The sequence below is a fragment of the Urocitellus parryii genome, chromosome 7, assembly GCF_045843805.1.
Source record: "Urocitellus parryii isolate mUroPar1 chromosome 7, mUroPar1.hap1, whole genome shotgun sequence".
Classification (NCBI taxonomy): domain Eukaryota; kingdom Metazoa; phylum Chordata; class Mammalia; order Rodentia; family Sciuridae; genus Urocitellus; species Urocitellus parryii.
This window is the reverse complement of record NC_135537.1, coordinates 163,343,050-163,357,656: the sequence shown is the minus strand read 5'-3', so window position 1 is coordinate 163,357,656 and position 14,607 is coordinate 163,343,050. Positions and strand designations below refer to the sequence as shown.

The following is a 14,607-nucleotide window of genomic DNA, read 5'->3' as shown; positions in this document are numbered from 1 at the left end:
GTAAATTTGGGAGGAGATAGCTTCCTGAAAGAGTGTTCACCCACAGCTCTCATTCCAGGCAGTGCCATGGCAGGACCTCAAAGGACAGGAAATCTGTGATTCCCCAGCAACTCCACCCCATGTCCCTGGCAGTCCGTCCTTCCCTCTGAGTAATGGGATAAGCCTTTTGGGGCTGGAATGATTCTGCCTCCTTTGAAGTCTTCTGATGAAACTCTGATTTCATCAACCACTGGCACTCAGGAAGAGCCTAGTGTGACACAAGCTGAATGGAATCATTTTATAGGAGGAGGGGGGACTCTTTGGAAGCAACTAACTAGCATATTTTGAAGAAAAATTAGCTGAAGCATTTGGTCAAGCCCCCACCCACTCTTAAGGGTATAAAAGGACCATGGAGGAAGGAGAGACTCAAACCTCACCCACATCTACCTCCAGCAGCTCTCTGCTCTTCCACCGCCCCTCCAAACCCAAGCACCATGCCCTACAACTGTTGCCTGTCCAACGTGAGCTGCCGCAGCAGCTGCTCCTCCCGGCCCTGCGTGCCCCACAGCTGCCATGGCTGCACCCTGCCCGGGGCCTGCAACATCCCCGCCAACGTGGGCAACTGCAACTGGTTCTGTGAGGGCTCCTTCAACGGCAGCGAGAAGGAGACCATGCAGTTCCTGAACGACCGGCTGGCCAGCTACCTGGAGAAGGTGCGCCAGCTGGAGAGGGAGAACGCGGAGCTGGAGGCCCGCATCCAGGAGCGGAAGCAGCAGCAGGACCCCTTGGTGTGCCCCAGCTACCAGTCCTACTTCCGGACCATCGAGGAGCTCCAGCAGAAGGTGAGGGGCAGAGCCCGGTGGGGGCCCAGAAGCAGCTGCCTGTCTTAGAACTCGTGAGATATCCTCAAGTTCAAGTGGACCTCACATTAGAACCAACTCTTTTTTTTCAGATTCTGTGTGCCAAGTCTGAGAACTCCAAGCTGATGGTGAACGTTGACAATGCCAAGCTGGCCTCTGACGACTTCAGAACCAAGTATGTTAAGCCTTTTTGGACTAGATGACCTCCAGGGTCCCTACAGCTACTCCATGGCCCCATGAGCCTAATGTTGCCCAGAAGGGACGAGAAAGCCATCTCTTTCTTTTTATTTCTCCCCCTCCGTCTAGTTCAGTAAAGTCAGTTTTGAATAGAAACCCACACTGAAGGGCTGCCTGCCCTTCAGTAGATACAGGTTGGGTATCTCTTATCTGAAACGTTTGGGACCAGATATGTTTCAGATTTTGGATTTTAAAAAGTGTTGGACTATTTGCAAGTACATAATGAGATATCTTGGGATTGGAACTCACATCTAAACACAACATTTATAGATGTTTTACACACACACAAAAAAATACACATAGCCCCAAGGTAATTTTATACACTATCTCTGGTGTACTACAGTTTTGACTGATTTGTCACAAGATCAGGTGTGGAATTTTCCACAGTGGTGTCACATCATTGCTCAACCCATTTTGGATTTTTGAGTGTTTCAGATTTTTGGATTTTCTGATTCGGAATGCTCAACCTGTATTGGTCTTTCTGGAAGGGTTTCTTAAACCCCCAGGTTCAGAGATTGAAGTTAATTGTTTTCTGGGAATGGATCGATTTGATCATATTTTAGCCAACAAAATTGAGAACAGAGGGAGAGACTCCATCCTGTGGTCCCTGTGGGCACCTCCTGGTGTTAGTTTGAATCAAGAGCCTTTTCTGGTCTATCCACGTAGCATGAAGGAGACAGGGAAGAAAAGGGGCAGAGAAGTGTGTAGGTTCAAGAAGATCTTGGCCAATCCTATCCAAAAAAAGATGCCAGAGAGGAAGGCAGGCTTCTTGGCTGGCTTCTCCTCCCACTCTGATCTGTGTGCACAGGTACGAGACGGAGCGGTCCCTGCGGCAGCTGGTGGAGTCGGACATCAATAGCCTGCGCAGGATCCTGGATGAGCTGACCCTGTGCAAGTCTGACCTGGAGGCCCAGGTGGAGTCCCTGAAGGAGGAGCTGCTGTCCCTCAAGAGGAACCATGAGGAGGTATGAAAATTTTTTTTTAAAAAGCCAGCTTCAGAGCTTCAGAGCTGAGCCTTTCATATTGGAAATCAGATGGTAGTAACTGGCATGGAACCCTCTCCTGAAGAACTTGAAGTTGGTTCATAAAAGGATGATGCTGTATCCACATCAAGAAATGAAGTGAGCTGTGAATTCTCAGGCACCCAGGTGCAGGTTGGGCAGGTGTTAGAGATATTGAGGAATGGCATCCATTGATTGAAGTTGGTCATTGTTAGGGCTTGGATTTGGTGTGGTGGTGGGGAGAGAATAGGGGAAAAAAAAAGAAAAGAAGAAGAAGTCATGGCTTTTCTCTTTAAAGAGCTCACAGTCTAGAGCAGACAGACAGCCATGTTAACACAGTGGTGAAGGCAGAATGAAGCAAGTTCTCTGAGAGGTACACAAGCATGCACAAGCCAGTATGCCAGTGAGGAGACAGAGAACTCTTCCCAGTTGCAAGGAAGAATGCAACGAAGGGGTGTTCTGACCTGAGAGAAGAGGCTGAGCAAAAACCCAGAAGTGGTGGAGCAGGGTACGTTGGGGTACGCTGGGCACGCAGTGCCTACAGGGATGTGATGAGAAATGAGGGAGGACTTGCACATGCCAGGAAATTAGTCTCCCAGGAGGTGTGAATTCCTTTCAGTTTGTTGGGAAATGTTTTAGGGTGATCCTAAATCCTTATTGCTACCCAGTGTCTACACCAATCTTTGGAATGATCGGGATATTTCTGTTAGTGTTTTGTTGGCAGGGCTGAACTCACTTCCCTAGAGCAGAAAGATAGCAGCTCTATTTCTGTGAGTTTAATCTTTCCTCTCTTCCCATCAGGAAGTCAACACCCTGCGCTGCCAGCTTGGAGACCGCCTCAATGTGGAGGTGGACGCTGCCCCCACCGTGGACCTGAACCAAGTGCTCAATGAGACCAGGAGTCAGTACGAGGCCCTGGTGGAGACCAACCGCAGGGAAGTGGAGGAGTGGTTCACCACCCAGGTGGGCATCCGAGCACCTGACCACTCAGGATTCAAGACCCCTGGGCCCTTAGGGCAGGGTCTGATCCTGTCTCCTCCCCTTGGGTGTTTCAGACGGAGGAGCTGAACAAGCAGGTGGTGTCCAGCTCAGAGCAGCTTCAGTCCTACCAGGCGGAGATCATCGAGCTGAGACGCACAGTCAACGCCCTGGAGATCGAGCTGCAGGCCCAGCACAACCTGGTGTGTACTGCAAAACTGGGGAGGCAGAGTCACCTCTGGGCCTCACACTCTTCTTAGCCCTTGGAGCTGGTGACTCTGCAAGCCCATGGAGAAAGCCCTTAAAGGGGGGGCAGCTCTCTGACACCCCTTTATCTTCCCCACCACAGAGGAACTCTCTGGAAAACACGCTGACAGAGAGCGAGGCCCGCTACAGCTCCCAGCTGTCCCAGGTGCAGGGCATGATCACCAACGTGGAGTCCCAGCTGGCCGAGATCCGGGCTGACCTGGAGCGTCAGAACCAGGAGTACCAGGTGCTGCTGGACGTCCGGGCCCGGCTGGAGTGTGAGATCAACACGTACCGGAGCCTGCTGGACAGCCAGGACTGCAAGTGCGTGTGGGAGAAGGTTTTCTGGGATGACGGGTATGGCGGGAGTGTCAGACTCCGGGGGCACACACATGGTTGCCTAAACAATGTACATTCATCGTCTTCTATGCAACCGATGTGCACAGGCAAAGGCCAAGGGAATGGCCCCTGCCTCTAGGGGCTACTAATGCAGAGGTTGTAGCTGGGAGATTGCCTGTTAAAACAATATTTGATACCTAAGGTAGATTGTGTTAAATTCCGTGAGAGCTCAAGAGCATGAGATAGTATTTTCAAAAGAACAATTTTCTGACCCTGCATATGGTATTTTGGGAAAGGGAGAAGGATTTGGTAACAGTCAAAATTCCATTCTAATTCCAACCACTGAGAAATCATAGGTTGTCTCATTACGACCAAGGCAGTATGTGCAATTTAGGGTTCTCTCTCCTCCCCCATGCATTCTAAACCTCTGTGTCCCCCCAGCCTCCCCTGCAACCCATGTGCTACCACCAATGCGACTGGCAACTCCTGTGGACCCTGTGGCAGCTCTCAGAAGTGTTGCTCTTAATTGAACAACTTGCATCCCCTTTGAAGACGTCAGTGGAGCCATTTAAGTTGAGTACAGGAACCATCCCCAGGTCCTTTTGCCAGGGCTCAGTGGCTGTTGAGAAACCTCTTCATGCCATCTGTGATTTCTAGACCGGGCCATGCTTTACGCTCACGTCATCAGCTCCCAAGGTCTGGAAAACTCCTTGGTGTTGAGAGTTGTTCAGCTCCCTGTAATCTGGGCTCCAGGTATTACTTAGGGCGATTCCTGTACGTTCTGCCTCTTCCTGCTTTCCTTCCTTCTCTGGAATGCAGGGAGGCTACTTCATTTAATTCCCAATAAACTTTATTTCTCCGGCATAGTAAAGGTGTTTCTCATTCATGTTTATGCATCGTAAAATACATGTCATGACTGCTTCATAAAAACATCTGACATCAGGAGGAGGGGATGGGTTAAATGGCTGGCCAGAGCGACTGTGTCCACTGATAGACAGGGAGGAATGTGCTCCTAGGGGACTCTCACCCAGGACAGGCCATGCAGGAAACCTACCCTTCAACACCCACGCCTGTCTCGCCTTGGCCATCCTGAGAGTCCTCACCAAACTTCACCGATATCCCCTGCAGATATCCTCATCAGACTGGAATTTTCTTCTTCCCTTTCTCCTAAATTGCTTCAAGACTATTGTCTGTAAAAAGTGTCCAAAAAACAAACGAAACCAACCACAAAACAAACAACCCCCCCCCAAAAAAAAACCACCCAGCAATATCCTCTCCTCTCACCTCTTTGTGACACAGATGTCTCTGTTACAGATACCTTGAAATTCATCTTCCTTGATTTCCATAAATTCACACATCCTTGGTCCTCTCCTTATATCTCTGGTTGCCTGGGCTCTATTTCCCTTTTTTTGTCCCAGATGGAAGGATCACTTGAACCCTGAGATTCTTGTGCCACTGTTTTTCTTCTACATTCTTGTCCCTGGAGGACTAGCACCTCTAAGCTAAAGGTTCCCAAATCTACTCTCACCTCAACTTGGGTTCCAGATTTTCAGTTGCTCCATTCCATCTTTTTTCTTCCCTCCCTCCCTCCCTCCCTCCCTCCCTTCCTCCCTCCCTCCCTCCCTCCCTTCCTTCCTTCCTTCTTTCTTCTTTGTGGCTTTTGGGATGGAACCTAAGGGTGATCCACCATTGAGCTACATCCCCAGCCTTTTCATTTATTTTTGTTTTTGTTTTAATTTTAATATTCTTTTTGTCTTATTAAATTGCTGAGGCTGGTCTTGAACTTATGACTCTCCTGCCTCAGCCTCCCAAGTCTCTGGGAGAACAGCTGTGCCTGGCCATTCCATCGTGAGTAATTGGACTAAAGTCCACCTTTGCCAAGCTGATTCACCTTGCCACATACTTGTTATACCTAAGCCATTGTTTTCTAATAAGATCTGTTACATGCAGCCAACCTTCTGTCCTTACTTTCTTCCTGTCATCGCCATAGCCCAATTGTGCCAGAACAGTGAGGTAGGTTGCAGACAGGCCAGAGGAAGTATCCAGAGACAGCCTGTGAGGCATGAGATTTATTGGGGAAGTGTACAGAGATCAGCAGCTGCTCTAAGAAGAGTTCAATGGTGATAGACAGACAGCACCTCTGCTCCTCAGGGTGCTTTGCTAAGGAGTGACTCCTTCCAGTGTTTTGTCCAGTGGTGGTCAACTGGACAAGTGACATGTATCCTTTACACAGTGCCCTCAACTTCATGCCAGTCATCCCTGAGAGAAGGTTTGATCTGTTGGGCTGCAGCAGCAGTCACTAGCATTAGCCTCCTTTGTTTGCTTGTCTGACCAGCATCCCAAGGAGCGGCTGTCATGGTGTGCATGCGGGAAAGTGGTTTTCTATAGGCAGCACTAACTTGCTCTAGTTCACAGTGTGCATAAGAGAATGCCAGGGTTCTTCAAGATAATATATTTGGACCTTCCAACCCTGGCTTACTCTCACTGATCCATTGACTTAGCTAGATTTTTGGAACAAAGGGATGCATTCAGGGTCATGGTGTTTTACTGCCCCCCTTTTCTTTAAGGATGGTATATTCCATCTCCCATGTAAAATGTACTTAAAATCTTCCATCTTCCACTGTATCCCTCGAGTGGCACAAAAGGATGTTACAGTGTAGCCAAATCCCACAATAGTCATACAAAGAGCAACAGAATGTGAACAGTTCTGCTCTAAGAGCAAGTGGACTGAGTACAACATATCTCCAGGTGGGGGGAAGAGACTGTAACCAAGCAGAGACAGGATTAGGACTAAGTTTACCTACAGCAGTAATATGGGTTTGCAATTTATGTAGAGCCAAAGAAATGTTATGATCATCATGAGGGGTGTATGCATAACATTCAGTATTTATAAGGATACAGGCACCTCCCTGTGCTTTGGCCAACATAACCAATGCCCTTTTACTTCGAATCACCACCTTCCACATTTGGGTAGTTTCTTTATTAAGCATGGTTTTGGCTCTGTGAGTAGTATTTAAGGCAGCAGCAGCGTGCTTAGCTAATGCTTCAACTTGGAACTCAATGTTAATGCTTATTGCTTCAGGAGAAGGGATAATAAGTGGGTAAAGCCACCAGGCAGCTCAAGTTTACATTATGTTTAGTTTTTATGAAGTCCTAATTAGTAGGGATTGTAGATAAAGTGGGAAGTATATAAAATCTTTTCTAAGTGCATTGGCCAATCCAGTTATAAGGCAGGTATGGCCACCTGTACATGCCACATGTCCATAACTGCCCCCAAGGGTCAGGATATATTCCTCACATGTTGTTCAACTTTGCCATCCTAAATAGTCAGTGTCTTTGAGTATAATGGCTAAATGATGCCGACTGACAGGGGTCCAACCCATATTTACAGAGAGTAGAGAGGTATTGAAGCCATTTTTTTTTCTATACAGAGAGAAAATTTCCCTTTCATATTCATTCACTTAGCCACCCCAACCTGTCAATCAAAGTATACCACAGAAAGGCTTGGTCTTGTCCATTTGTTCCCATACCAAGTGGAAGACAAAGAAGAGTAAATTCAAGTTCAAGTCTATAGGGCATTTTGCCAGCTGCCTGGTGGTACATGTTATTTCAGCTTAACATTCACTTCCATTTCACCAAGGTAGCTGCAAGACCAGTGTAGGAGGACAGAGGCAGCTTATGATATGTCTGGCAATCTGGGGATACTTGCCCATTATGCAAATAGATTAGCTCAAAGGATGAAACGTAAGACATTTTTAGCAGGTGTTAAAACAGGCAGATCTTGAATATTCAACAATATATAAGCAAACTGATAATTCTGAATGAGAATAGAACCAGCCTGTGACTCATCCCCAGATTTACAAAACATATTTCTTGTTCCAGTGAACCCTGTGGCTTTGGTGGGGAAGCCCATAATGAAATGACATATTCTCCTCCAGGGATAAGAGATCTTGGATTGGTAATTTTTTTCTGCTTTTGTCTTGTTCTAGTTCCTTTCCCCACACCACCAAATCCCCATTTGCTATTTCCATAGCCAAGAGATTATATGGGCTCACTGTGGCAGGTCCTGTGGCAGTGACAACAGCAATTTATCCCGTGTTTCCATTTGTGAAGTGCAGGTGTCCTTCTTAAGCATAATCATTTGGATCCAGATGATGTCATCGGATTCTTGTATTGACATCAAGGAGGCACTGGAGCGTGTGCTGCAGTCACGTTCATTGGCGGTCCTGATGACCATCCTTACTTAGTCACTTGGTACACACTGCCAAGGATCCATCCTCCATGTTTAGTTGCTGTTTTAGCAGGCCATTCATTTATGCAATCGATCCTGTTGCAGCTGGGTTATTAGGTAAGTGAAAATGCCAATATACATTCAAATTCTGAGGCCATTCTTGTGCCATGTGGTCAGCAAAGTGTGGTCCCTTGTCCTTGTCTATGTCCTGAGGGGTCCATTGCCACACATGGTGCCAAGCATTTGAAAACAATGCCTGGTTGCCTTCTGTGTGGCCCTTCTGCAAGAGTATGCCCAAAGTCATTCTGTGCATGTGCCTGCAGTGCCTGTAGCCTTCTGATGGGAGCAAGGGCCCAATGAAGTCAACCTGCCACTGTTGTGCATGAGTTTTCCACCCTGTCACCTGGGGCATTGGCTATAGCTGCTTCATGGCACAGGCAAAAGAGCAAAAAAGTCACATACACATGAGTATCTTGGTGAGAACCCCTGTTGCTTTGCTGTGGGCTGAAGAGCTTCCTCTCCCTGGGGCCTGCCAAACCAGCCACATTTTCAGCTGCCACATCTTGCAGCCATCTAACATTAGTTAGGTCATTTGCTTCTGGATTGCCTGGTGGAGAAGCATGGTTGTATGCTACCACGTGATACACAGTCAAGTGTGACAGTCACTTCCAAATGTCTTTCCATCTTCTTCACTTCCTTCTGTAGCCATGACCAAGGTCCTAAGGGAACTCATTTATTGCCCTTCTGTTGCCACAACATCCACTCAAATGCATCAGGGGAGCTAAAAACATCCTGTCCATAGCTGTTCTTGGACGAAAGTGCCCAGGACTTAAAATCGTTCTACAACCAGTTTTGTTAACAAGAAAAGGCTCCAAGGTGCTCAAGTTCCCAGATCCACTAGGCTTTCCTTTTTACTAACTTATATAATAGTTTCAACCTTCGTGCTGAGTTTGGAATGGTAAAATGCCAGCATCTCAATATTCCTGAGAAAATCTGTGACTGTTTGATAGTAGGGGAAACTTGGACTTCATCTACAACAACAGACGATCCCAAGGACTTGGCAGACAACATGAATCTTTGCAATTTGAAGGAACTGATAGCCCATTCTCTCTCTTAGAGATGTGCTACCACCATTTGTACTCCCTTCTGTAGGTGGGGAGAAGACTCAGAATTTAAAATCATGTCAATATCATGAAATATTGATAGTATATCAGGTTTTGTCCATGGGACCAGAGAAGCCACTGCCACATCCCTTAACAAATGGCTGGGCTATGTACATGTCCTTGGGGAAGGACATGGAAAGGCCATTGTTGCTTTTCTCATATGAAAGCAAATTTCTCCTGGCTTTCCTTACTGAACCCCTGGTGATTCCTTCGCCTTCTGTTTCTTCCACATTCTGATCCTTACTCCATATCTCTAGTTTCTTATTCTTTTTAGTTTTTCCCCACATTAACTAGAGTCTGTGCTGCTGGAGAAATAGGAAGGCCCGCTAAAGGACCCCAGATTGATCCCAGAGCCCCATAGCATTGCCCTGGAGCTCTTTGGAGAATGGTGTCCTTCATTCTTGCTGTGAATGTCCATCAGTTTCATTATGTAGTTTTCTCCTTCATCCCTAACTCTCCCAGGTGATCTTGTGGATCTTCCATGGATTTTCCTGGTGGGTGATTCTCCAATATCAGGCCAATTTTACAGGCTGCTTTCAGCCAGGATAATAAAGAGATGGCACGGTCTCTATTAACAGATCACAGGGCATGTGGTCTGAGGCAATTTTTTCATTTCACCCCCTGGTAGGAAGATGCCTGCAGTACCAGCATCCCAGATCTGTAAGAGCCATTCTGCTTTATTTTCCCTGTCTGTCTAAACTTCCCCCCAGTTTTACCAACTCATCAGCAGAGCAGTACCATCTCTCATGGAGGTATGCATGTGCTGGTCAAGAGGGGGCAGATTCTCAACATCCACTCTCCCAGCTGTGGCTGACCTGTCTCCACCTTTCGATTTATGACTGGTCAAGCCTCTGGCACCTCAGTTGGCTTGTCCCAGTCCTCATCCTCTTCTTCTGAAGTGCTTAGTTCACAGGGGCCCCATTTAGGGGGGTCCCGGTCCTTTTGAGCAACCACTGGATAGCCTTACCTTTTAGTTTAGCAACATGGCAGGCTAGTTTCCAAAGTTCCATGAGCACTCCTCACACGAGCAAGTCATGGCTCTGTAGCCCCTGAGTTAATATGCTCATGCTCCATCTTTAATTTCTCATGCAATGACTTAACACGGGCCTGGACCTGAGCTCTGCCTCCCTTGCTGCCTGCACTGCCACGAGAAGGGGCCACCCTACAGCTGCTGCTGTCTTCCACAGGTCTTTCTTTTTAATTAGACCATGTTGAGTGCCCACCAGCAACGACACTCCTCCCAATCCTCGGGGGTCTTGAGGGCATCACCATAGTCAGGTGGCAGGTATCCATCATAGCCACCACTCCCAGAGAGCTGGAAGACCATCTTGAGAGCCTCCTTCCCCGTCATTCTTCATTTCCAACCACGATCATCTTGGCACTTACAGTGGTTTATTTTACCGCCTGGCTGGCTCACCCATTGTCACACCCACAGCCCACTGTGCCAGGGCAGTGGGGTAGGTTGCTAAAAGGCCAAAGAAAGTGCCCAGAGATAACATATGAGACAGAGGATTGATTGGGGAAGATGTGCAGGAGATCAGTGGCTGCTCCGAGCAGAGTGCAGTCGTGATAGGATGAACAGAGTAGCACCTCTGCCCCTCCAGGCGCGTTGCCAAGCCATGCATCCTTTCCCTCATGGCGTTCTGTCCAGTGGTGGCCAGCTGGACAAGTGACAAGTGTCATTTCCGCAGTGCCCTTGATCATCAAAGCTCAGTCCTTGTCCCTGATGCCCATCTAATAAGGAGGGTGAGGTTTTGAGAAAAGAGAAAAAAGAAGCTTTATTGCTTTGCTAACAAAGGAGCACACACAATGGACTCTTGTCCCAGAGGCTGTGACTTGACTGCCAAAGGGCACAGAAGGCTTTTAAAGAGGTAGTACTAAGGCCACACTCCAATGGTGCCTTGTCAGGAGTCACGGTTCGTTTGTAATATTGAGAGACAGCTGCTTATTAGATCCTCTGGTGCCAGCTTTAAAGTACAGATTCCTTCTTTTTCTGTGGTCAGTGAGCTGAAGGCCAGATAACTCAGCCTAGTATGAGAAGAAGGTTAATCTTGCTTCTGCCATTATCAGGGAGGGGGAGAGGGTGAAGAGGAATAAAAAAAAAATGTCAGTTTAAAAACAAACCTCCAGTGGCAGAGCAGCAAGGGTTATGGTCAAAGCATGAAGTGGACCCCTGTCACACCCTCAGTTCCATGCCAGATGCCACTGGGACAGGGTTTTATATATTGGGCTAGAGAAGCAATAGTGTCACCAACATTAGCTTGCTAAATTTGCTTATCTGATCAGCATCCCACGGAGTAACTGACATGGTGTACATGCAAGAAAGTAGCTTGCTACAGACAGCACTGACTTGCCCTACTTTGCAGTGTGCCTGGAGAACACCAGTGTCCTTAAGATAATATGTGTCTGGACATTCCAGCCAGGCTTACTGTCATTATTCCTTTATCTTGGACAGATCTTAGGAGCATTCAGGGTCTTTTCCTTTCATTTCCTTTCTTTCTTTCTTTTTTTACTGTACCCCTTTTCTTTAAGAGAGATACATGCCCCTCTTCAAGTTTATTCCTCTCTCATACTTTGCTTACATCTATAATGATCTCCCATAAGCTCTACATCAGTTCATTTCCTCTAGAGGCTAATGTTCACTAGGTATCCCCAAGTGTACATTAATTCTACTGTACTCCCTCCCCTTGCCTCATCTTTGAATTTTGGAAGTGGTCAAGTTTATAGACCACACTGTCAATTATCCATTTAACTTAACTCTTTCTAATGGACAAATCCACAGTCCGTTACCTATTTCTCATGCCTGGTACTGGATGGGGTAATGAGAAACAGATACCTGAACTCCATTCCTGGTCATAGAATGTTTACAGCCTGGAATGGATCGATGGAAGAGACAGTCCTCCTGGACAGATGTCAAGGTGGCTCAGGGAAGGTATAATAAAGGATTACGAGTTTCAGAGGTGCGAGAGGGTGCAGAAAGAGGCTCCTCAAAGAAGGGACCATCAACCAGGGCTTTGAAAATGAGAGTGTCCAGTTCACATAAACTTTGTCTGCCTGCCTGGTTGACTTCAGGCCCTTCAAAGGAGATGCTATCACCTAATTAAAGCTTACTACAAGGCGTGGGTTCCTGTAAGTGGAATAAATAAGGACGGTTAACACTAATGGGGGTTCATGAAAAGGTTACAAAAATGATACACTTCCTATAGTTTTGATTTCAATAAAGTCTTACTATACGATATTACCTTCATTCTGAAATAAAGTTTGAAGGAATATGTTTGCACAGAAGAGTGTGTGTGTGTGTGTGTGTGTGTGTGTGTGTGTGTGTGTCTGAGGGAAAGTTTCTCCAAGCATGATTTTTGCTTGATAAGGAGATAAGGAATAAGGAGGAGTATTTAGAGCCTGATAATCCAATGGCTAGCTTGGAACAGAGGATAAGTGTAGTGGCGGAAGGTGAAACTGCAAAGTAGGACCACATCTGATAGTGCTCTGCATGGTTACCCATGAGATTTTCATGTAAAATGGTTGCCATATGATACCTCTAGCCGTGTACAGAGGTTGGGGTGTGATAGGTCCCAGAAGTTGGTAGAGTTGGATGGAAGAGAAGGATACAAGGATGATCAATTAGGAGACTGGTGAGAAACAGCAAGAACTGAGATGGGTGAAGGTGAGTGGGGCAGAGCATGGGTGGATTTAGAAGCATAATTTAGGATGTGGAAGCTGATCAAAAGTAGAACAGTGGAGGAAAAAAAAGGAAGGAAACACTAAAGGGATCAAGCACTATATTAATCAGTGTTCATCAAAAAGGGTGAATCAATAGGCTCTATCTATCTATCTATCTCTAGATATAGAAAGAAATTTATTATGCAGAACTGGCTAATGTCATTATGGAGGCTAAAAAATCCCATAATGTACTATTGCAAGCTGGTGGTGTAGCTGTGTTCCAAGTCCGAAAGCCTGAGAACCAGGGGAACCAATGGAGTAAGCCTCAGATTTTGAAGGCATCAATGTCTGAAGGTAGGAGAAAATGAATTTCTACCTCAAGAAGATGGAGTAAGTTCATCTTTCAAATACTGTCTTATTCTTTGGGACCTCAATGAATTAGATGATGCCCAGTCACGTACGTGAAGGTGATGTTCAAATGTAATCCCTTCCAGAAACACCCTTGCAGGTACACACAGAAAGAATGTGTTACAAGCTATCAGGGCATGGCTTCGCTCAGTCAAGCTGACTTGTAAAACCAACCATCAGATACACCTCCTATGGGTTTGAAGTTTTTGGACCTTAGGGAAAAAAAAATGATGGATCTTCAGAGGAGAGGGAGAGAGCTTGGGAAGAATGACTGGCGTTGAAGGCAATGTTAGAGAATCATCTGAAATTAAGACGGTCATTAAGACTGTAGGAGTCAAAACCGTCAAATGGAAGATGGTGAAATACAGATGCACCTTTAGGGACCACTAAGATAAAAACAGAGCTCAGCAGAGGCTCTCCAAAGTCTCTGAAATGAGGCTCATCGCTGGTTTTTCCCGGTCTCTTAGGATAGAGGTGACATCTGGGTATAGCAGTAGGAGGATAAAATAGAGAAGCAGCTGAAGGGACACAGAAGTCAAAAGAAGTCAGAGTTTCATTGAGGGAGTGGTCAACAGCGTCCAGGTCAGGGAAGATGAGAATCTACTGGTGGATATAGCCACCAGTAGAACACTGGTGACTGGAAAGATATAGGGTCTGTGGGACTCTGGGGTCGAAGACATACTTTAGTAGGCCCCACCCTCCCCGCTTTTGGTGCCAGGGATTGAACCCAGGGGCACTTAACCACTAAGCCACATCCTTAGTCCTTTTTATTTATTTATTTTTTAAATTTTGAGACAGGGTCTCACTAAGTTGCTTAGGGCCTCCCTAAGTTGCTGAAGCGGGGTTTGAACTTGTGATCTTCCTGCCTCAGCTACGTGAGCTGCTGAGATCACAGGTGCACCCAGCCAAATTATCAATCTTGACAGGGAAATTATTGCAAAGGTTCACCACAACACATTCCCACTAAGCATGAAGCTTGCTTTCCTTCATGCTCTGCATACTACTAACAAGGTTTTAACCTCTGTTCTTTCCCCAGACCTGCAGTGCAGTCTACAAAAACAGGTCTTCACTCCTTCTCTGAGTTGTCCCTGAATCCAGCTTTCCCGGGAAGGCTCGCATCATTAAGTTACATTGTCCTGGACTGTTTCATGCTCTTCTCTTTTGTTCTAGACAGTAAAGTTAAAAACTCTGCATTTTTCTGACTTGGCTTGGTCCCTGATATCCCCCAAATTCCATTCCCATTGGAAGCCCAGGACTGAATGTAAGAGAAATAATGGAAGCTCTGAGAACTAGGGCAGTAGGACCTGAATCCAATTTTGAGTGTCTGTATCTGTTTTTGCTCAGGCCATCTGCTACAGTTTGGATTTTAAATCTCCCTCAGAAGACCATGTGTTAAAGGATTGGTCCTCATGGTGGCGCTATAGGAAGGTGATGAGACTTTAAAGAGGTGGGCCTCATGAGAGGTCCTAGGTCATTGGTGGATTCCCTAAAGGGGAATGAGGTGA

General features: G+C 46.5%; 1 protein-coding gene across 1 annotated transcript; it reads left to right on the top strand.

The window, feature by feature from the left end:
- The first annotated feature begins 473 nt into the window (after positions 1-473).
- On the top strand, positions 474-4,166 carry LOC113181338 (keratin, type I cuticular Ha4). The gene is made up of 7 exons (XM_026386826.2): positions 474-821; positions 932-1,014; positions 1,885-2,041; positions 2,879-3,040; positions 3,133-3,258; positions 3,405-3,625; positions 4,082-4,166. The coding sequence occupies exons 1-7, from the start codon at positions 474-476 to the stop codon at positions 4,164-4,166; spliced, it is 1,182 nt and encodes a 393-aa protein (XP_026242611.2).
- The last annotated feature ends 10,441 nt before the right edge of the window (positions 4,167-14,607 follow it).

What these genes read in the sequence shown, in the direction of transcription:
- LOC113181338 (XM_026386826.2), top strand. Translation starts at nt 474, where the DNA reads ATGCCCTACAACTGTTGCCTGTCCAACGTGAGCTGCCGCAGCAGCTGC. An exon ending in AGGAGTGGTTCACCACCCAG is followed by an intron (nt 3,041 to 3,132) that starts GTGGGCATCCGA and finishes TGGGTGTTTCAG; the next exon opens with ACGGAGGAGCTGAACAAGCA. An exon ending in TGCAGGCCCAGCACAACCTG is followed by an intron (nt 3,259 to 3,404) that starts GTGTGTACTGCA and finishes TCCCCACCACAG; the next exon opens with AGGAACTCTCTGGAAAACAC.